Source organism: Osmia bicornis, chromosome 8 (genome assembly GCF_907164935.1).
Source record: "Osmia bicornis bicornis chromosome 8, iOsmBic2.1, whole genome shotgun sequence".
Taxonomy (NCBI): Eukaryota; Metazoa; Arthropoda; class Insecta; order Hymenoptera; family Megachilidae; genus Osmia; species Osmia bicornis.
This window is the reverse complement of record NC_060223.1, coordinates 8,546,646-8,570,419: the sequence shown is the minus strand read 5'-3', so window position 1 is coordinate 8,570,419 and position 23,774 is coordinate 8,546,646. Positions and strand designations below refer to the sequence as shown.

General features: G+C 45.4%; 1 protein-coding gene across 5 annotated transcripts in view; it reads right to left on the bottom strand.

Annotated features, from left to right (window-relative positions):
• LOC114873724 (serine/arginine repetitive matrix protein 2) overlaps positions 1-23,774 on the bottom strand; it is a 151,993-nt gene that overhangs the window by 122,611 nt on the left and 5,608 nt on the right. For 4 of the 5 annotated variants that reach the window (XM_029182352.2, XM_029182348.2, XM_029182350.2 and 1 more), the window contains exons 2-6: positions 5,920-6,189; positions 5,495-5,608; positions 2,808-3,002; positions 1,971-2,055; positions 1,531-1,619 (exon numbers count right to left, since the gene is read on the bottom strand). In XM_029182352.2, coding sequence (XP_029038185.2) covers positions 1,531-1,619; positions 1,971-2,055; positions 2,808-3,002; positions 5,495-5,608; positions 5,920-6,189 — 753 coding nt within the window. The remainder of the gene's footprint in view (positions 1-1,530; positions 1,620-1,970; positions 2,056-2,807; positions 3,003-5,494; positions 5,609-5,919; positions 6,190-23,774) is intronic. The other variant, XM_029182349.2, reaches the window with a different exon arrangement.

The following is a 23,774-nucleotide window of genomic DNA, read 5'->3' as shown; positions in this document are numbered from 1 at the left end:
ATTAACGAGATTGTAAGGTCGACCCGAACGAAGAGAATTCGGGAAGTTCTTCGTGAAAGTTTCTTCCCGGGACACGAAGAAATTTCAAAGAAGGAATAACTGTATGTGCAGACGCCGGCGACTCCGGCCAACGTCGGATTCGAAACTTTCAGAGAATTACTTCGCTAACGATAGAAAGTTTCGAGTTGTCGAAACGATGGGCGCAGGATAGAAGGAGGGAACCGGGGTTAACGCTTCGCTCTTGTTGCGACCGAGACCAAAGTTACTTTGAAAACTGACTTCTGATTACCATTTCCAAAGCTCCGCTTTCCAGTTCAATCGGCAACTTCTCGACCGATTCCGCGATCGTTCCTGCAATTAGCATGATTGCGAACCCCGTACAAATTTCTTCAAATTTTCTAAATTAATCCCTTCAACCAACTTTCCACCAGTCAGATTCGTTATCCTATTCGAGGCACAATTTAACGAGTTTACATTTGCATCAATTGCTTCGTTTAATTATAAAGAGAGAGAGAGAGGGAAAGAAATGCAAGAATCAATGAAAACATGAATTTACCGTTGACGGATATCGTGTGGATCGAAAAGATTCTGTCTGGTATGTTCGACTAGCGTCTGGCCAGGAAATCGAGCGAAGAGGACACGAAGAAGGTGGGGCAATCGTGTTCGCGTCGAACGGAAGTCGGCCGCAAAGGTAGCAACGGACTCTATTCCCGATTCCTGAAAGCTCGAGGGTGCCGCAAACACGACTTTATTGATTTCCCGCATTAAAGGGAAACACTCGATTCGTTTGCCACCCCTGCTACTAGCTCTCCAATGTTTCTGTTTTTAATCCTAGCCTGTTAGGATTCGTCTGTATGTACATAGCAAAATACTTAATGACGAAATGAATAAATAAAGACATCGCGAGTTCACGGGTAACGAACGATAAGGTGATAACACGTGGTCCGACACGTCGAAAGTTACCTTGCTCATTATCTTATAGGCGCGAAACCGTCAAGCCAAGGACTTTTTTACTAAGTTCCACTCGTCCAAAGTTTTACTGATACCTTTTGCAAAATTAAATCACCGGCTAAAGATAGAACATTCAAAGTCTACGAACTAGTTTTTATCCTAGGAATACGTTAGAATAAAATATAGTAAAGAGACGGTAGCCTAAGTGGGAGGAAGTTATCTTTACACGAGTTACATGTTTACTTGCGCGGGGTTATCGCACCGTTCGATTCGTGACTCGAAACCGTCGATCGTCACGATCGTCGAACAGGTATTAACCCGTTAACCGTAGAAGACCGGTTAACAAGTCATCGGTCGACGAGCAGCGGTTTTATTAATTTCTGTCCTCAAATTTTAGCCAGTTTGGAAATTTCTCTCGCCCGATACCAATATCGCGGTCAACAGAGATTTAGTGTTCCCGAACTCGAAAACAGTGTCGACAGAGAAAACGAAAATTGCGGTATGACACACTGTTCCGACCGTTTATTGTCGTAAACTGCATAGCGATTTAATAATAGAACGGAATTGCATTTCACTCACCACAACAAGCGCGTGCGTCAGAGCAGTCGATGACCTCGACCTCCTCGGTGTCATGCCGACGACCTCGCCTCTCATGATGCTCTCCACCACTGCAAAAAGTGAGAAAAAGGGACAGGATTCAGTTGACACCGTTATTCGAACTTTCTCGTTTTCCTTTTTATTTTTTATCAAAGGGACACGCGATACTATCGAATTCCAATATGAGAAAAAAATTGAAGAGAAATTGACCTTTAATTATTTGACGCGATCAAGATTTTTACAATCAGTTTATAGGTCGTTTGCAACGAAAGGGTTAATGAAAGTTAAGGAAGATCGCCTGTCAGAACGAGCTATCCTTCAGAGGATATCGAGACAGAAAAATCATTCTATCTATCCCATCGTGGAGAGAATGATTCGCGATTCTGGATTAATATTCATCGCGAAGGTCATTCGTGACTCACCTCCGTCGCCAATCAGCCGCATTTGTACTAAACCGGGGTCCTCGTTGTGATCCTCGAGAACTGTGTCGTCGGTGACAGTCAAGTCCTGAAATTGCATCGCAGCCAGCGTGAATGAGCAATAATTAAATGGGTCGAACGCGTTCGCGTTGTCGTTCGAACGATTTATTTTACATCGAATCAATTAAACCATACATTGATTCGTTAGGACCAGCTGCCTGTGACGAATTCTCCGACGATTATAGCAAAGTTGTCGAATGTTAAAGAAGCTTGGTTTATTTTTAGCAGGAGACGTCTACGGACGATACGTTAACAGGGAAAGCATCGTTCGTTTTGCCGTCGACCCGAATACTCGAGGGCGATCGATTGAAACATCAAGCCACTTCCGAACGGCGATAAATCTTTTTCACGAGCAATTTATAGATCGCGCAGGCAGATGGTTCGCTCCCAACGGCAGGAACCTGGCAATCTCTGTCGTGGCGTATCTGCCAATTTAAGGGTTAAAAGGTCGTCCCAGCCATCGCATCCGATGGAACGACTGCTCGTTAAGAAGTGTCACGATCGCAGCCTTCTCTGTCAACGCCTTTGACCGATCGACGACGGCGTATCTTGCGTAAAATTTAACCAACCAACCTCTTGTTCGTTCGTTAATCGTTCGATCGACTCCTTTTCATTACGAGTGAAAGTTACCTCGAGATTCTATTATCTATTCCCATTATATGGTATTACTTTGAATACCTGACCGAGGTAGTCTGATAGAGAAAGAGGATCGACTAACCAGTTCATAATTGAAACAAAGGCCTTAGTTAATGAAAAGAGAATTCGGAGGGCGAATCTCACCTTGGTGGACTCGTTGTAGCCGACAATGACGGCAGTGTACCATTGTGTGGTGCCCTCGGCCCGATAAACCTCGACCCTGAAACCAACCAGGACACTCGGCGTGGTCAGCAAGATCCTCTGTCCATCCTGCATCTCTGCCCATCGTCTGACAGCGCTCGCCCAAGGTACCGAGCCCTTTGTCAGCTCCCAGTCCTGCTGCAAAAACGACCACTCGGTTGAAGCCTCGTTATCATATGATGAATAATCAACTGAGAGATATATTTCTTGAAACAATTAGAACAACAATATATTTCCTGAATTTTTAACCACATTTCATTCTTCGAAACGAAAGATACGCCGATATCTATCGCTCTCCACCAATAAATCGGTCTTGCTCGAGGCGATATTTTGCATTCTAATTGAACGATTAATTCTTCCTCGACAGCGGTTCGTTACAGTTCTGCGTTTCATCGACGGAATGAATTTTATCTCCCCGACTATTCTCTCTGGTTCGATCGATCCGACTTGACAAACGACGTGGAACAAAGCGTCGATGAAATAATTGACGAGTTAACTTTAACGCGCGAAAGGAAAAATGCGACGATGAACAATTTTTTAACACAATTATAAATTAGCGGAACAAGAGTGGTTCGGTAATCGATAGAATCGTTGCGAACGCATTGTTCCATTGACTTGATTCCCGCTGATATTCCACGGGAAGACAATGTACGAACATGCGAGGAAACGTTGCGTCAGTGTTTCCCTTACGTCAGGATCGCGTCGTTACGTCAGACACGTTGTGCAATCACGATCCGAGGCATGACGACGGTGATGCACGATAATGGCAGTCATATAACGGCAATTATAACGCTGTTACCGAAGACGTCGGCAGCACTTAACGGTCTCTACGAGGACCGTCGACGATTTCCTCGACGTTACGTGTACGCAATATCGTCGTTTAAGAAGCAGCTTTGTTCTTCGTTGAAATTTTAACCCCTAGCGATAGGATTGGGAAGATGTCGACGAAGGAAAGGGTTAGAAGAGAGAGGAGAAAGACTGATGTAAAGGCCGGTGTCGCTTGTCTCGCAAGGTTTGCCAAGGACCGTTAGGCAGAACGGGAATATGTTGGCGCCTCGCGTTGGCCGTTCTCCAACGTTCGCCAATGTTGGAGCACGCTGGTGAGTCGTCGACAAACCGGCAGCTGGCCAGGGTGGAACAAGAGCAAAAGGTAGGAAGAAACGACGAGGCTCCGTAGGAATCGCGAACGAATCCACGTGTTCGCTTCTTTCTCGTGGCGTCGCGACGCGTCTACACGCCTCCTTCGGTATGCGAGTAGATTGCTATGCGCCCCGAAACAGCCGGCAGAAAGAACCCGTTGCATTTATAGTTCAGGGTCAGCAGACTCGTCGCTCTTTTGCGCCTCGACCGACCAATTTCGACCCGCCACTCTTCTACTCCTACCACTACTTTCTTCTCCTTCTTTCTTTATTTTTCTAACGCGCCCGCGAATATTTCTTTTTACCCTTTAGCCTTTCTTCTATCGCTGCACAACACCTTTCAGCCATTGTTACTTCTTCGCCATCCCTCCCTTTTCTTTCTTTTTCTCGAAACCTTCCTACGTCTTCTTTTTGCTATCCCGTTTCTTTCGGTGCGCTTCTTCGTCACCGTTCTCTTTCTTTTTCCCAGCCGCTTCTTTACAGCGAAGGGAAAGTGCAGCTGCAGTTATCAGGAAATCGATAATGAAACGCGTGAAGAGCGATGACCGTGCAACGGCAATCTCTACTGACCCCAATGTTATCGACGAAACGAATCGTCGTCAACCCGTGACGCGAATGGTTAATTTTTAAATTGAGGCTTTCAATTTGCTGTCTACTTATAATTTTCCAACGATCGTCGGTGACCTCCATAAAAGTTAACCCGTTAAGGAATCTATCGCAACAATGTTACGTATAGAACGATACCCATTCGTCGAGCAGTTTATAGCATCGAAAGAGTTAATACCTAACCAGCTGACCACAGTGTTCGTGAAACTTGTATAGCTTGAACGACTTACAATCCCCCGCCAGCTAGGAAAACTTTTAACGGTAAAAGTTCCGCTAGTTTAATTACTTGGAAACAATTCCCCGCATCCTCGCCCACCCGGTCGAACGTAAAAACTTTTTCCAGCACGGTGAATCGTTCCTGCCGACGAACGAACAACCATCCACTCGATCGATTATATCGTTTTTCATGCCTACCTCTTCCACGACCGCGTCCACCTTTTTAGTTTTGCAGGAAAATCGATCGAGAAAGCGTATCGAGCTATTATAAATGCAATCTCGAAAGTTTTGTAACGAGCCAGAATAATAAATGAATAAATCATCAGGATGGAAGAGAGTTTTAGATGACCTATACACGAAGAGTTTCCATCACCGAACAAAACCACCATCGTTCGAGCACGGTTTGCTCGCAGACAGGGCAACAGTTCCCCGAGGGCTGTCGGATAGGTCAACAGCCTCGAAACTTGCTCCCAAGTTTCCTTCCTGCTCTAACGAACTAAGTTTCTAGTTGTCAAGTGGCTTTGCTCGGGTTTGCCGGAAAACTTGCGTGCTACTTAATCGGCTAACGATCTCATCGCGCCTTATCGGTTAGTCAATCGTCGAAAGAAAAATTGAACCAGTTCCAACGAAATTCTATCTTTTTACTATTTACATAAATGGGATACTCACGGTGAACGGCTTCAGTTTCGAGTAATCGACAAAGTCCAACCTCCTGTCTTGCATGAATTCGAGAGGCATCGCGTCTTCTGGCAATTCTGCACGCGCCACCAGGGGATAAAACGTCTGCAAGTAATGTCAAAGCATAATTCATTCTCTCCATTTGTATCCAAACAATACGGTTATGCTGCACGGATATATATATTTTGTATTTTAACTTTGAATAAACTTTGAACGCAGCAAAGGCCGGTCATCTAAAATTAAACGTTACGAGGACTAACGTTAAACGGCTGCTCGTCTAAAAATAAGAAGCTGTTCATTCAAGTCTGTCGCTACCCACGTACGTTACACGTTATACACGCGTGTACAGAGAGTTTCGATTTCTTTCGGACACGATATTTTGCATATTAGAAGAGAAGAGTATTTGACACACTTACAAGAGCAGGCCAGGCGACAGTATTTGCGACAGCGGTGGCACCCCTCAGGGGTTTCCCGTTGATACGATGATGATGGTGGTGATGGTGGTGATGGAGGTTGTTATTCGAGTGATTGTGGTGATCGATGGCGATGAGACTGGCATGCCTGGGGTCAGGTCGCTCGGCCCAATATAGTCCTTTTTCCACCAGAAAGAAGGAGAACACTGCGTCCCTGTGTGGCGACAACCATTCTCTCCTTTGCCACTCTACGTCGTCGTATTCTACGAGGATCTGCAACAAACACGTTTACTCGTTTAAGCGACTGCGATGGGTTCGATGACTTTTGCCGCCCCCGCCAACATTCGATCGCGCTTTGTTCTTCGCTTCTTAAACGATATTCACGACAGTCCTCTGACCCCTTCGTCCTTATTTTCAACCTTATTTTTCGGTTCGCAACCGATTCCAATGGGCGACCTACATTCGAATTTGAATCGCGAAAAGATTAAGTTACGGGGCATAAGATTCTATATTGGAAAATTTCGTTCTATGTTTAAATCGTCGCATATGGAAAAGGAAGGCTGATTAATAATATCCATTATTCATAAATCAGGAGTAGTAACGGTGTCGAAAGGGTGGTCAGAGGAGGGAAGGGTGGATTCTCGCGGTCGGTTTACTTCGGGGCTTCGTTAACGCGATAAATTCGACGCCAGGGAGCCGGGAACGAGCGCGACCGCGAGTGATCGCTAATTGAAGGTCGGCCTAATAAATGCGATCAATGTGTCGATTGCTCCCGATAAAAGCGACCGCGACTTTTCATCACCAATTCACTTCGCATACTTTCCCATTCCCTTGTTACTTTCAAAATTTTATACTTAAAAATGAAATCATTTAAATGATTGAAAATCTAGCTAACAAAACAGATACGTGTGTCATAAAAATGGTACACCAAATTGATTAAAAATAAAATTGTTTCCCAGCGATTCGAATAGCTTCGTAGCGCATCCTAAGTTGTAAAAGCGCGGGGAAACGAGGCTCACCAGTTTGAAATTGAACCGGCAGACGGCGATACTTGTCAGAGTGGGGACCAGTAATGGCCGCCGAGTTTGAAAAGCTCCGCCTCTAAGAAACTTCTCGGCACCGCCCGTCAAGTTACCATGGCAACCATCTATCGGCCATTTTGTTCCCGCGACCTACCACAACCTTCTCCTACTACCTACGCGTACCTTCCCCTACCACGACCTCCGACTTCGACCACGATTTTAACCTCCGCCTCCACCTCCACCTCCTGCACACCACCTACTCTTGAAACGCGCGCCGCGCCGCCGCGGTCCGTTTCATCTCGTTCCTATCGTCTTTGAACGACGGAACGATACACGCGCGTTTATTCTTCCCTCCGTTCAAACAATGATGAAATTCATATTTCAAATTTTATAATTGTTTAATTAAAATTCATTATACCCTACTGATAAGGAGTTAGAGTAGATTACAGCGAACTCAAACGTAAAATCAAAAATCGTTCTTCTTCTTCATTCGTGAATTTTTTTCTTTGTTTTTTCAGGACAGTTACCAAACGCCTGTTCGAAAAGATATTTCAATAAATTTGCATGTTACTCGAGCTACCGGTTGATCTGAGTGCACCATAGCTTTGCATCGAATACCCATTCTTCCGAGGGGAGTTTAAAGCGAACCCAAAATAGAGGTCATTGACCGGATGTTCCTTCGAACCTTTCGTGACTCTAACCGTTATCATATCCACGCTCTAGCCGTGTAACAATGCCCGGGGGCGTGGAAAAAGGTCGTTATCAAATTCGAAATCGTAACGATCGCGTTTCTTAAATAGAAACCTGAATATTTTACTTATGGCCGACGGTAGTGTTTCAAATTGTACGGTGAAAAAGAGAGAAACATTAAAAACAAGCGTTATCTATAGAGATTGCTTAAAAATAGAAAAAAGAAACTGAAACGATTCAAGCGAATTTCGTAAGATTTCGAAAGAACCAACAGCGAGCTCTGCCTTCTTCAACGAGTGTGGGCGTAACAGAGGCATTTCAAGGTTACTGGCAACATTTTTAACCTGTGCATCATGAATCTTTTTTACCCAGGATTTTAGCTCGATGAGGAGCAAGAACGATGACCTGATAGCAGATTTTCCAAGGTTATTCAAGGTAATTCTATAAATTGTGAAAATCCTTTTTTTATCTTCAGCCAGTAAAATTTTATATTACTTTGTTTGCCTCGTCTTTTCTAACATTCGAACGGTACGCAACAAATTCTAAGCTGGTAAATCGTTAAAGAAGAGAAATTGTACGGCGAGGAGACGTTGAGATACAGCTTTTTCGTTCAATTCCATCGCGTATAAATCGTTTTTAATATACACCATAGGAAACACGTATTGCTGTGTGTGTTCCAGTTCAGTGGTGCACGTTTGAACGCGCGAAAGAACGATGACGCGTTTCGTCACGGTTCACGAGCTGATAATCGCGACGATTTTGCGCCAGCGGAGCGCAAAGGTGCGAAGAATTTCGTGACGAGAGGGGAGAAAAAAAAAAATGCTTTTGCACCGTGTGGAATCGGAATCGAATCAAATCGAATTGACCGTTCCTCGACGCCTCGTTGCGTAAGGGACCATTAAAGATTACGTTAGAGCTAGTTCTCTCGAGTTTATATACACCGTTTCTCGATCGTTTCAAGTGCTAGCGTTCACTTTTCCTTGCGATGCCCTTTACCGAACACCTCGCGCATTTTTTACTCCATCGAGATTGATAGTTGAGAATGAACTTGCTCGCGATTATGACAAGAGTGCCGTTAGGTTGTTGCCTGAACGAATTAAAATAAAACGATTAGTCTTTACCCTTGGAAAATTGGAAAGAAGAAAAGAGTTTCCCTCTCCGAAGGCAAAAAAGAAAAAGTGCGCGCTCCGTTGGATCGCTCGATCGTTTCGCCAACAAACTTCTCGAAAAGTTGAAAGTTTTGGTACCGGGAAAATGGGGCGAAAGAGGAGAAGAATGAAAAGGCGTTCACCGGAAAATAGGGACGGGGGAAAGTTGGCTTCCAGCGACAAACAGGCAGCCAGGCGTTTCACTTGCGTGAAAAGCACTTTCAAAGGGTGGCTTGCGTCATCGCGCGACGTCTGTCGATCGAATATCGAATCAATTCGTGTCGAACAGTGGAAATGAGAGCACCTCGACTACGGAAAACTCGGCTCAATTGTGTGTACGATTTTAGCCGCATTAATGCTTCAATTTTCCTCCTGCTCGCGACACCGATCGAGAATCGAACATTCGTCGAGATGAACTCGTTATAGTACTTGAATTTTCGGTTGGAAGGGGAAAGTAAAATAAATCTGGTTCCTTTCAGTCAACCCCGCTTTTATGAATAAAGAATAACAATACGATACAGACTTTAAATCGAGATTTAGAAGAAAGAAAAGATAAGCCGCCGGTATTCGAGCATTCCCGTTCGTTATTCCATGATCCTGTCCGACGAACAAAAAGCAACCACGTCGAGGACGGGGTCCGCTGATGAAAAAAACACCGAGTACTTCAACTTCGCCGAACGAAAGAAAGAAAGAATACGTCTCGTATTGTTTCAACCCTTCCGCGTTAACAACGTCCCCCGCGAATACGAGCAGACGCGAAGAGACGGAGGAGAAGAAGGTAAAAGAAAAGTCACGGTCCATTCTCATCCATGGTACCCGGGCTTTATTTCGTGCCGTTGCTGTCCCGAATCCCTCAGTGTGTCATTAGTTTTGCCATTATTCATCGCACGTGCTCGCGGCTGAGTTCCATGCGCCCGTACAATGCTGGAAAACGCGTTGGAAACACGAGGCTTCCCTCGTCCTGGAGAATGGAAGATGTACTACGCGTACAATGCGTGCAAATCTCTCGTTGCATTTCGATGTATTGCTGAACCTCTGAATACCAGCAACGAACGTAGCAACAGCAAACCGTAATCACGATTTTCAGCGACTTGCGTATTTTCGCGCGTTTTCAAATTAAAAATACGCAAACGAAAGTGGAACGAAATCCTGTGAATTTTCATCGGCCGTTGTAAGTGGAGTGATCGTAATCGAAATAAAGGTAATTAGGCCAAGCGTAAACGAAGTAAAGGTAATTGGAGCGACCAAGAGTTTCAAGGCTTCTTTCGAAGAAGATTTCCCTGCAAAACACACCGTGACCGAAGGACAGATTTTTCTTCAACCCGTGTGACGTTCGATTTCGATGCAACGACGTATTCAATTTTTTCCCTGACACCTGGATCTGGGTAGAAACTCTCGCAAGAGAGAAAAGTGTCTCACTTGAACGGCTCTAAAATTATTTGCTTCCTTCGTTGCCGTGTCATTACTGTTATTTAACTCGAATAGAAATCTACCAGCGTGACGAACGGCGTTTTCGCGATACCTTTTTAATCGCGCGATATACGATACGATCGGAGAGATAGGAGAAAAGAAAATTAACGTGTGTACGTGTGCATCGTCATCGACCGAGATTCCAGGGAAAATTCGCGAAAACAGAATGGTGCGCGTTGGAAGGAAGAGGAAGAAGAAGAAGAAGAAGAAGGGTTGCAGAGGCGAGAGGGCAGAGGGTAAAGGGTAGAAGAGTGCGCAGTAATACGCACGGTAGAAACGAGATATGTGCGCGGACGAGCTCTCGTCGAAACGTGAACCCTATTTCCCCGGGAATTACGAGTGGGTCCGGGGGGGTGGTGGTTAGAGGGTGTGTATACGTGTGCTGGATGGTTACACGAGGGGGAGGCGCGCACTTCTCGACAAAAGATCTTTTTTCCATTCCTCGTGGCGCGGTCGTTAGGTATCAGCTTCTCTTTCCAACAGGCTGGCTCGCATCGACCCCTGCTGCACCTTTCTTCCCTCTTCGCCCACCTCATCCTCATCCAGCCTATGTTTCTCGTTCCTCTTTGTCCCTGTTTCGCTGCAACGGCCGCTTTTCATGCGGCGCTCCGTGTATTTTCGCGAAAATAGGCCGCGTGAAGAGGAACAGGCTGGACGAAGAGAGCGAACCACCGAGAAGAAGGGAAAAAGAGTGGCGGCTCTGCTTGCGGTGACCTCTTTCCGGCTACCTAGCGTTGGCTGGCTAGATGGTTGGTTGGTTGGTTCGTTGGTCGATCGAACCAAGCCAGAGACGCCTGGCAGGTGTTACAAAGGGCTACTTCTTTCCAACCCCTCGGTGTTGCTTTCTCTCGCCGTCGAGGGAACCATTGAAACCGACCGAAGAAAAAATCTCTATCGATCGCGGTTCTATAGGGAATCATTATCATTGCCAACATATGTGTTGAATATCCTTTGAAACATCCTCTTCGTGACAAATAATTATAACTATTTTTATTCAAATATAAACATTGATCTCGTTCCTTTCCATTCACTCGATCGAAACGCGACAGGATTAACAGGTTAAACGCGAACAGGTGCAACGACCAGCTGCGTTCTTTCGCATCGTTTGCGACGAGAAAGAGGAACAACTGTTGCTTGCGTAAATCCTTGCTCGTATAAAAATAGATTCTATCGAAACGATTCGATTTAAAAACGCTGTTACACGGTACATTATGCATTCCGTTTCGAAAAAGAGGAATATTAATAATCGTGAGAGAGCTGGTAACCGAATCGAACGGCAAGAAAGGAGCAAGCTACCTCTTGGACGGAGAAAGTGAAACGTTCATCAAGCGCAAAGAGATAAGTTGAGGATAAAGAAAGCTAGTTACTCGGATGGCTAGAGAACGAAGAGTATGGTTGAGACTTGAAAGAAAAGGAAAAGGAAAGGAAAAGGAGGAAGAGATGGAGGATCGAGAAGGAAGATGGGGGAGGTGTGGGTGTTGCGAAGAAGAAAGAGAGGGGAAGGGGAATACCCAGTTTTATGCTGCGTACGTACGTTCTATCTATGTGTGAGAATACCACCACCGGAAGTTGGAGGCCACCGCCTGACCTTGCAGCGGTCGGTCGGTTCCAACTCCGACTAGCAGCCCCGTTCAACACTCGATTATATGTACTGGGTGTCTCATGAATTTGGATGAACCGATCGTTTCACCGTCGATTCAATGGAATTCACTCGTTAAAACTCTCGATCGAAAGAAAAATACTACAGAGAGCAGGTGAATAAATAAATGAACGTTCAAATATGAGAAAGTTTTTAAAAGTCTTCGATTAAATTCACTTTGCAATATCGACTATTCGTTGCTCTATTTGCTAATAATTTAACTATAAACTATCAGGGTTATCGCAAACTTTGCTAAACACAGCAGTGATTCATTGAATTAAATAACCATTTTGACCACTAAATGCTTAAGTTTGAGTGTTGCAATTAATAAGTTAGGTGGGACGAATCTGTTGTAGCAAATATCCCTGGAGTCGATACCGTCAATAATATTTCCTCGAACAATGAAACGGAGACAAAACATAGCCAGCCTTCGAAGATCGGATATGGACCCCTTTAACAGGCTGAATACTGTGTAATATAGGCCATTCAAGCCGATAGTACAATATTTCTTCAGCGTTCGTGCGACTGAAAACACACGGAATTATAAAAACTGTTGTAATTAACGGTTGTCTTCGACATAAACGAATCAGCAAAATTAATGCGACACAAACAAGAGTATAAAACGCCTGACAAAAACAGCCTTTAATTGAACGTCGAATGATAATCATACGATAAAGAATTTAATAACTATATCTTTATTACGTCCCGTCTTCTAATCTTATCGCGTTATTCGACTCAGGTATTATCTGACATACGATGACTCTCGTTAACATTTCGCAGCTCTCCAATCAGTAAACTTCCTAAACTACTGTTTTGCTGTCGCTCGAACGCAAATAATTCTGATTAATCTTTTACGATTTCAGTATCAAGATAATCGCAAATCGATCACTGACGAAATTGATGATTTGTTTTATATATTTCATTTTTACCAGGTGTGCGAGGTGCGGCTGAAGGAGGCTGATGTGCCTAATGAGTTTTCCAATGACGTATCTTTAATAAATTACCCCCTGTACAGTACTTCCCGTGACAGAGGTCGTCACGGTGGGGCGGCAAGAGTGAATGGACGAGCCGGTATTTGCGGGGGATGGAGAGACCTGCCTTAAAGGGGATGCAACGGAATTCCTCTATCGGAAACACGATCGTTCGTGTTCGCGGTCCTATTCTTTCGAAAATTCATTTCGATTTCTTGTTCGCACGCTTTTATTCGAACACAGAAATGAAAAACTATTATTTAAAATCCCCTTTAACTTGATCAGGCAAATTAATTCGTCTTTCGAAGCCAGCACGCCCGCAACGAATTTTTTACCAATACCAAATTAAAGAGGGTCGGGTAAAAAAGTTTGTGACAAAAGTGGGAGTTGTCGGAGACAGAGGCGGTAAAAACAGGACATGGTTTTTTCGTGGTAGTTGCGACATCGTGGCTCTGACCAGTCTCACCTCGAAACAGAGAGGGTAGCCGGGGTGCGAGGGGTTTGATTAAAACGAATCCAGCCGCCTTTGGCCGAAGCACACCCCTTTCCAGCGCACCCATGGTTACTCAGCACCCTTGAAATCCTCCCCCCCTTCCACACCCCCTTTTCTCATCGAGTCCACCTCCAGGACAAGCTTTACCGGGCAACGCCCAGATAGGGCTCGAAATATCGAATCTCCACCCCCGCCGCGTCGCACTGTGTCATCCACCCCTACACAGCCTACGGTCGCGTCGCTATTTTTACGTTTCTATATTTTCATCTTCCGCTGACATCGTTGCTCGCCAATCTCTTCCCTCTTCTTTCTACTTTCACAGCTGATTTATGTGATTAATGTGGGGGATGAAAGGTGGCTTTGCCGGAGGATACAGGACAAAGTTCCAGGAAACCGTGGCTGCTTCTAAGCCAAGGCGAGGAGAGATTCGTGCTCGGAGCATCCTCGAAATGATGATCCATAAGATTATCAGTAAATAGAAATAAAAATTAAGTCGAACGCTTATCGTTATCGCGAGAAGCGCGCGTGAAACGAGATCGCAGAAATACCAGAGCAACGCGACGACGGGTTTGCTGTAAACGGTGGCAGAAGCTCCGTTATTGGACCTCGTTCACCGGGCCACAGGGAAAAAAGGAACAGGGTCGCGGCGTTGTAAACAAGCCGTTAGTCATGAGCACTGCATCGGTTCCAGACTGCCAGTGACTCAATTGGGCATTGCTATTCAACCGTCGTACGTTTGCGGTCGACGATTTTTTTTTTAGTCGTGGCCGAAAAGTCAAGGCTAAGTTCCTGCGAAAGGATTGTTCCAAGAAAGAGACGATCGGCCGACCGGTGTGTCAAAGAGGACACACCTGGTGGCTTATTTCTAACTGGTAGACGATGATAGCGTCACTGACGAGTCGAGTGCCGGTCATCCGTGACCCCTACGGCATTCGACGTATTTAGGACAACGACGTCTTCTTTACGACGACGGTTTTTCCTCAGTGACGTACGCTTTGCCATATCAAAGTTTATTTTATCATAAAAATATTCGAGAAAGAGTCGACGAAAGGAAACGACACGTACGTTCGAAAAGAAGCAAAGACGTTTTTCTTTGAAAGTTGGAGAGAAAAATGTCGTCGAGCGGGACGAGAATAGTCGTGAAAGTATAAGGAAAGGCGAAGGGGTTGGCACACGTGCACTGTCCGGCTCTATTTTTATGTACAACTCTTTCGAGATGGCCCTCCGCGAGCTACGTGGGAGTCGGTGCACTTTTTTCAGGTTCATCGCGTCTTGTCCGCCAGAAAAAAAGCCACCACCTATCAAGGTATCCTGTAATATCCTTCGTTCTAACACGAGGAAACGCTGACGGTGACCCGCTTTCGTTTGAACGCGATCGTTCGCCGGTTTCGATCGAATTCAATCGACGCACGACGAAGAGCAAAGTTGTAATTGAATTTCGAGTCTGAAACATCTGCTCCGCTCGTTCGCTCCTCGTAAAGTTCAATTACACGAAGGTGAGCGAGTTTAGAGCCAGGGGCAGGACACTCGCATTCTATCGCGTCAATTTTCTCGTTGGAAACTTGCCGATGAAAGTGTTGGCACGCCGGTTCTCTCGTTAAAAGCGCTTGATCGATCGTTAGCCGGAGAACGGATTCCTCCGAGATGCCATTCGTTACAGAAAGCCGACTGATTTTGAAAAGTTGACCAGGCGAGTTATGAAACAAGTCGGCAATCGTGGATGGAACATTCGCCGGCGATTCGAGAGAAAAAGGTCCGAACGGAATTCTATCTTCCAGAGTGAACGGGAGAATAATCTTTCAGGGTTCTTTCGATTTGAAAAATAGTTTCCGCCCCAGCGGCAGTTTCGAGGAGGAGGGAAATGGTTCGCGAAGACTATCGGAGGTCGGTGCAGAACCTATTTTCCGGCTGGTGGTAGCTTCTGTGTAACAAAGTCGACGGTAAAAGGGGACTTCATCCCTTCGTGTCTGATCGGCGCCTTTGATGGTCACCATGGCAACTCGCCTCCTCTTGCTTCGTGGCTCCCTTAGCCTTCTCCTTTTTCGCGTGTTGCTTCTTCACCGTGTTCTTTCGTTGCTCTCTTTTCTTCTTGTCAGACTCCAATCTTCTCTAGATGTACACACGTACTAGTCTTGGTCTAGCCGGTGTCCGCCGAATGCTGTATACGTTGCTCGTAAATTTTTACGACCGTTCCCGACGAGACACGCCACTCTACAATTGACCTAGGTCCCTCCCTATGTTTTCACCCAGACGGAGGGAGTTCATGGCACAGGCGCGATTACGCCCCGAGGACGTTCGCTCCTCGATACGGAAACTTCTTTGCGAGGGGATGCTTTATTAAAAAAAAAAAAAAAAAAAATCATAAAGTAGAAAAACACGGAAGGTGGTGTTAAAAGCATCGCAGAGTATCGGAGCGAGGGAAACACGTGCGTGGTCGTTGGTCGAAGAACGGTGAAAGCGAGTCGTAGTCAGCTGAGCGAGAATTAAAGGAAAGAAGTTCGGTCTGGCGGCGAGGAAACTTTTCTGCCGTGTGTTACGGCTAGCCTAGTTGCCCGTGGAAGAAAGTGAAGTCGGACAAAGAGGTAACGCGACACAAGGGCACGATGGAGAAAGAAAATCGGGCCAAGGAGGATAGCCGAACCGAACATCCCCTTGTACCTTCAAAGAAGATTGCACGTAGAATGTTTATGAAACGTCTAATTCAGTTTTCATCTCTGCTCGTTTCTGTAAATCTTGACAAAAGGTAATTGTATAAATCAGAATTCTGGACCATCGCCAGTATCAATGAAACGGGATCTCGTCACGCGTGAATTTCAACAGAGATTTTCAAGATCAAGCGAAAATTAGCAAATCTGAGGCAGGTAGAAAGAGGGAGCAGGAGAGGACAAGATGAATTTTATTGATCACGGCACAGCCCTTTGGCCTACATAGGAAAATTGTATCTCCCTCGTTTCGTTCTCTTTCTTCCCGGACTTTTTTGTCCGTGTACACATCTTCTCTCGGCCCTCTTTTCTCTGTCGTCGTTCTTGCATGCATCACGAAGCCCGGTTCTCCGTCGTTCTCGCGAGCTATTATCTCGTCGCGAAGCTTTTTATGCTTCCATAACGATCTCCTCTCTGTTCTTCTTCCAAGCTTTCTTTCCTGGCCCCCTTTCTGCTCTCCTTCCTAGCAGCCGCCTCCTTTTGTCCGACTTCTATTCACCTGGAGAACGACCACGACGTCGTAGTCGTCGTCGTCGGTGGGACTGTTTCGCCAGAGAGATCCTTCGTAATTTCGTCTAATATTTACGGCGACTGTTTCCACTCGTATTCGCGCGAAACTTCCTCGACTTGTTCGTTCAAATTCAGAGCGTAGAAACTCCAAACGCGAGTTCGTACTTTATTATTACATATTTACGGATTACAGCGAAACTAGAAATTTTTGAACCTCCTTTTGCCTGAAATTTCACTAAACGAAAAGATTTCTCGGTGCATCATTAGGAGGGTAGTTTCGAATCGCTGAGATCGAGGGAAAATCAGCTGTCACGCGAAGCGTGGCGAACTCGCTCGTTCTGACACTTTCATCAACACCTTCGACCGTTCGAATAAGCGAAAGTGACTAGCACGCTGCAGGTTTCTACGCTGGTTTAATATTAAGCCGACATTACGTAACGAACGCCTGCTTGCCAACGATTAATGACAGTTGAACGATATCGTTATAATAATAGATGGACGTACAGGGAAGCGCTGATTAATAATAGGACATCGGACCGGTGAAAGAAACATACGACCGTTCAACGATCGAATCGATTTTATTTCGTATCAGGATAAAATGAGGAAGACCGTGTAATTAACGATAAGTCTAAGGTCGGTAACCGAGTCCGATCAGTTTACCAGGCAGGTACGCCTTCCGTGCTTAGCGTGGCACGCGATAATACGGATCGTTAAACGATCATTCGATTAATTTTCATTTTCCTCGGCTAAATTGAATTCCAATCATCCAGGAAAAAATGTTCATTCCAGTCAACGTTATCAACGAGTTAAAGAAACATTAAAGAAACAACAATTCCGCGAAAGCTATGGCAGAAACGAGAGCCCGATCGAGCGTGCATCGAGAGTCGCTGAATTGCAAATGATCGCAAAAGCGAGTAACTAATGAGCATACGTAGAGAGGTGCACGCTCGAATGTCCTCCGGCCTGGTTGCTCTCGTTCGATCGTTACGATCTCGCGAGCATTGGAAACGAACCATTCGTTTGCTTTCCTTCGACATCTCAGCCAGGTTTATAAACAATTTTGGAGCCGAGTTTCAGCGTAAAATTAAAATGAAATCAATTGTCGGTTTGAATCGCTAGATAGACGAATGGTGTTAAAAGAAGAACGGTGATAGATTTTCAGAAACGAAAGGAAGAGAAATATTTTAGAACGAAAGAGAACAGGAATAAAGCGGCAGAGCAAACGTAGCGCTGAATTTTTCTCGCTTCGGTTCGTTTAAAATAAATATTGGTCTTTTTTATTTTGAAGGAAAAGGAGAGTATCGTGAGAGTCTTTTTTTTTTAAATTACATACGAGGCCTAGTTTCTCGGTGAAACGTTCGAAAGCCGTGCAAAAAAGCGCGAAAGAAACTGGAGCGTGCACTTTTAACACGCGGCCACTTTAGATATTCCGTTTTTGTTCGCGGGAGGAAGCTGTTCGCCGACTTTTCAAAGGGTACTACTCCGTTTGCGGTGCTCGATGCGAGTTGCAAACACCGAATTCCCCGTATTAACTTGACGGGAACACCGAACACGAATAAACTTAGCGAACGCTTTGAACGTCAGTCGATTGCTTACGTTCTCCTTAGGATTTTTAACACCAACAGGAAATTCTGCAAGTTTTATTCGTTCACTGTGGAAATAAATAATACAATTTCCGTGTAAATTTAGACTGAAGTTCAAGACTCTGATCAAAGTGGAGCGAAAGATAAATTTCTATCTTAAACAGTTAATTTCGATCTGTAATTCTTGATAGAACGTGCACTTTTCTAACGAAACCGATGCACTCTAGCGTGCTTAAAATATTAAGCTCGTTAAAAGTACTTCCCGTTTTTATTCACGAAGAAACTCGGATAAAGCCGAGAAAGGTAGCATGGAACGCTACTAAATGCGAGCAATGAATGTTACTGGCAAATTACGTTTTCCATGCTTCTTCTGAAATTATTATCCCTTTCAAGCTGACATTTATCAAGCGGAATTTTCTGCCGCGGGTGGTAGCTTATTTCTTCTTACGAGAAGAAATTTAATTACAAAATATCCTGTCATCCTGGGATATGGTCGATAATACGACTACTATAAGGAAAAAAGAATGAATATTCCACTTCTTCGCTAGTTAAAATCTATTTCCAGATTCTTTACGGATTCAAAGAATTGCAGCAATTCCTGCATTGCGCGGTATTCAAGAAAACAAAATTGTACTGCGATCCAGACGTTGACAAATAAACCTACCAAGGATGAAGATATTCCGCAATCGAGAAAACGTCATACCAGTCACTTGTATCCACGTTAATTTGCTTCCGTGCGAATTCCGTAAGCCTTCTCGGTCGCGCGCCACGTAATTGCGAGCATACGCTCGATGTAGATCGATAAAACCGAAAGATAGCCGCACGGTAACGCGTGGCGTTCGAATTTTTGCCGGTGTCACGGTGACCGGTGGCAACGTATGGAAATTCGAGGGTCGTCGCCACGTTCCGTGCACACGTCAGGGTCATTGACCTCGATCCACTCGCACGAGCGCGCCTTCACACACGGTCAGTTTTCTGTGACATAACACGATACAGGGCACACGTGCACGCGTTCGCGAAGGGCTGGGACACATCCCTTTAAACGCACCCTTGCACGCGAACCAGGCGGCAAAAAGGTAAGAAAACTATAGCGTGTTCGCGAGTTTTTGCCACGTTGCATTTAACGCTTCTTGCGAGGCATGACACGAGGAAAGGTTTCAATTTAAAAAAAAAAAAAGGAAAAAGAAAATTCAAGAACGTTAATTTAAAAATTAATGCAGGTAGGAATTAACGTTTCATCGAGACTGGAAGCGTTTCTCTGACGCGGAGAATAAGGCCGTGTTCCTGTTTCCTGTAGCAACGAGAACGCTTGGTTGCATTAGAGAAAACCGTTTGTACCGAGACTGGTAATTTAGCAGCTCGAGTCCTGCGAGGAATCGCGAGTGGCAGACAACGAAGAGGACAGCCGGCCATTTAAGTGGCCTGCGACTGTATATTTCGCGCGACAATAAAATTACAGGCCGTCGAGTCCGGCACGTGACTTGGAATGCACCGAGAACTGCATTCTTTCACCGTATACCTCTGCTTCTCGCTTCACTTCCCCTCGGTTCCCTCACTGAAATCCCCTCGTTCTACCTTTCTTCCGCTTCGTCGGTGGTCAACGAGCACACTGGCCCCATGGCGCAAGCCAATAAATACCGCGCGTCGGCGTGACGTTTTTATTTTTTAACGTTATCCAGACAAGGTCGACTAACTGTATATCCTGGATATCTCCAGGTGTTTCTACGTGCGTGTTTGCTGCCGCTTGCGTTCGCTGCACCGAGCTGAACCTACATATTCCTTCACCACTACAACGCCTCTACTTGCCTTGTTACATATTACAATATCGGTGTTATTAAAAAATTTTTATTTTAATTGTAATTTTAGAAATTATTTTTTTTACTATCAAACACTTCACCAACGACGTCATTCATACGGAAGACTATTATCGAACAAAGAAGAGACGTTTCATCCAAATTTTCGGAACTCGCAATACGGGACAGATCTTCGCGTGAACGTCGAAGACGAACAGAAGTCGTCTGAAGCGACGAGGGCAAAAAGGTCGTCGAGATAAGTTAAGCAACTGATGATAAGTCATCGTTATCGCAGCAGGTCGGTGCGGTATTTGGCACGCGTACAGATAAAGAAACAAACGAAATCGAGTAACCCTTCTTTTCGAGGAAGCGACACGAGAGTTCGTTCCGACAGGCGTTAACTCTTCTGCCACGTTCGTTCGAAGCGTGAAAACGGTACACTCGACCGATAACGAGAAGCATCGCGACCACTTCGGAGCCAATCAAACGGGGTAGATAAAGAAAGTATGTCGTTCAAGTAGATTCACGATTCGTCCGGTTACCTTTTCTTAGATAAATGATATTTCTTACTCTTTCACAAATTTCATGGCAATATGCTTTTCGTTTTTGGAGGGCGTACAGTATCGTGTCCACGGGATCGCGATAAAAGTTTTCTAATGTCGAAAAGGTCGTACGGATCCGTGTCGTTTGCTCGCGAGAATAACACGGTATAATTAGAAGGGCAATAAATCTATACCGGAGGCCGCGAGTGCAGCGCATGCACCGCGCGCAATGGACGTGATGCAATTACAGTAGCATCCCCGGTTCACGCCGTCTCGTTCGTGCACAGTGCCACAGTGCACGCGTGTTACCCTCGACAGAGAGCGAGCGTGGAACGTGGAGTGTGGAGAGTTCAGGTCGTGAACGATAGTAAAGGTCTCGAGCCGCGGCCAAATGTCACGACAGAATCGATCAAACGTCATTCATGGACAGCAGAAGAAAATTTCCAGCAGGTTCCAGTCGGCGAGAAACCGTGCGCCAGACGATCTGATCAATTCTCATGAATCTACTTAACCCTTGATCGATAGCACGCGAGTCGATTATGGTCGATTGCCTGCCAAGTCTGTCTAGATAGAATTGAACCCTCGGTGTTGAATATGTTTTTGTAAAATGATTTTAATGGTAGCACCGAAGATTTGCTATCAGACTTTCGTCTTTAAGGTAAGCTTAGACGAGAGGAAATTCAACGTGCGTGAAAATAGATAAAGAAGATGGATTCCTGGCAACCTTGAAGAGACGCAACGCGCAAGACCGTCTTCTAAGTCTCCTACTTTTATCTCGTTTCAGCTTTGTCAAATACACGAACGGTTAATGCGCACTGACTCGTCTTAAGTGCACGCACGCGATCGCTCTACTATTTGCCATCAAGGTAAAAAAAAAGGAATCAGATTGAAATTACATAAGAACGGAGGCACGGTTCGTATTCGTCTTTTTAAAGGTTAAATGTCAGTCAAATCACTTTTTTAAATTTTTAAATAAAAGATATCAGAGCAATTCAGAGGTTCAGTTGAAACCACTTTAGTTCCATAGTCCAGCACAACAAGCCGTCTGCGAGACAGAAGAGCCCGAACAGTGACTTTGACCTGGTGCATCAGAACGTTCTTGGCTTTCCAAAAGGAAGATCTAAAGAAGAGGCACAGACAACGAGAAGGAGCGGAGAAGAAGAAGAAGAAGGCAAAGCGAGGAGAGGTCCGAGAGTGTTTGGTTGTTTGTAGAATCTGGGTGAGTGACCTGGGTCTCTGGCGGTTAGTCGCCTGGTCTGCCAGGAACCTGTTCTCTTGACCGTCTCTTCTCTTTTCGTCTTTCATTGTCCGACTGTCCCTCTTTCTCTCCGTTCACCAGGCCATCTTCCTCTTCTTTTCAGTGCCCTCTGGCCGAGGAACACGCTCGAAAACCGAGCGACTCGGCCAAGCATTTCGCGCGAGCCATTGTTTCGCCGCGAGACAAGAGGATACCTGGACCTCGTACGCGGATGCAGATTCGCGTTTCGATCGCAGGTGAAAAGAGGGGCCTCCGTTAGAGGGACACGATCATCCGGGTCGTGATGATCCGGGTGAAAGTGGTGCGCTAACGGGAACGACTGCTTCACTGCCAGACGATACCGATAGAACTGTGACGCTTCTTTCTTCGCTACACGCTCCTCTCTTTCACCTAGATCTAGCTTGACGTCATTTTCCTGGCATTTGCCGAGGAAACTCGACGTTTCATGTAAATACATATTCCAGGCATTCGGGCGTAAGCTTTCATCTAACGACAAAGTATTCCTCTGGCAATTCAGAGTGTTTATTCTGAGAGACCAGGTGGCGAAACTCTCGGAACCGTAGATCTTCCTGTATACTTACACGAAATAGAAGGGCGCGAAAGATCAACTTCGATGCGAATGAGGTAAACGGAAAACTCGTGACGATCGATGAAATAAGAATGATAGGGTTCGTGGATGGGTAACGCTCACGCAATGTGGGTGTTCTGTACAGGTGTAAGACTCGTCTGGAGTCGTGAGGTCGGCATACGAACGAACGAACGAACGCAGCCAGCATCGTGCATATGTATATGTATACACCGCTCGTTCGGATTATGCAAGCGAGTCCGCTTTCTACGTGGGCTTAGAATCTGGGTCGGACACGAAGTCATTGTTTACAACGAGTCGGCGTTGAATAGGTGGGTTGATGCTATGTGACGGAGCGGTGAGTCTATCGAGACTTCCAGCCCGAATGAATGGCGATACCTTCGACTCCCTTCTTCCGTATGTTTATTTATTTCCAACAAGGGAAGCAACACAATGGACACTCGATTGAATTCCCTACCGTACTCCTTAATTAACGCTCTACTACTGGAGTCTGACATTTGGTAATCCAAGCAAAGATTAATAAAATTGTCCATTTTTCGAAACGATACACGTTCGCGGAACATCTCGCGATCGTTTAAAAGTTAAAACCAAAGCGTGACGAATAGCAGGGAATTGTCCAGCAGCGCTTTTGTCCCGCGGAGACAAAGTAGTCGCGAAACTATGGGAGCCGAACGAGGAAAACGAGCAAAATGTAACGCGAAGCGCATTGTCTGCGCGCGTTACAGTTCACCGGCCGAAAGAGCCCGCTATTTTTCATCGTGAAATTTTCGTCTGACCGCGAACGGGAAATCCGGCCCGACTGTGTCCGCGCGGCAAGTCTCGCGTCTACCTTTTCAACGTGATTTCTACTTTTAACCCTTTCCCTACGAGACGGGTTCACGAGATGATTATCGATGAAAAATTGGTCGCATTAGCGATCCACGAGCGTTCCTTCGGGCACGTTTCGCCGGAATCTGTCAGGGAGAGCCGTGAGTCAGTGGTAAGGAACCGCAGCTGCGGTTTTCGCGCGGTAGAAAGTCGCGCGAGCAAGCGTGTCCGGTCGCGTGGGTGCTGGAGCTTGCATAACGCGACATCGACGAGCAAACAGGACCGAAATCTTTCTTCTATACAGGATTCTGCAATAGCATCGCTACCGAATTCGGCACACGTAAATAATAAATAATCTGACCTTGTTTCCGACATTTCACCCTTTCAGCAGTTCTTCTCAGAAACTGACCTCTTCTTCGACTGTTTATAAACAACGTGTGATATCTCGCTAACGACCTCGTTGATTATTATGCTAATATTGTTTTTATAAATTCGAGATCGACCGACGACTCGTGTAGGCAACCTTTTGAAGGAAAATATGAATGATTTGTTGGAAGAGCTGGGGTAAAGATCATCTTCCAACGGCCATTGCACCTGGATTTTAATATTACAATACTACTGTCATTATCGGGCAGGTATATTTG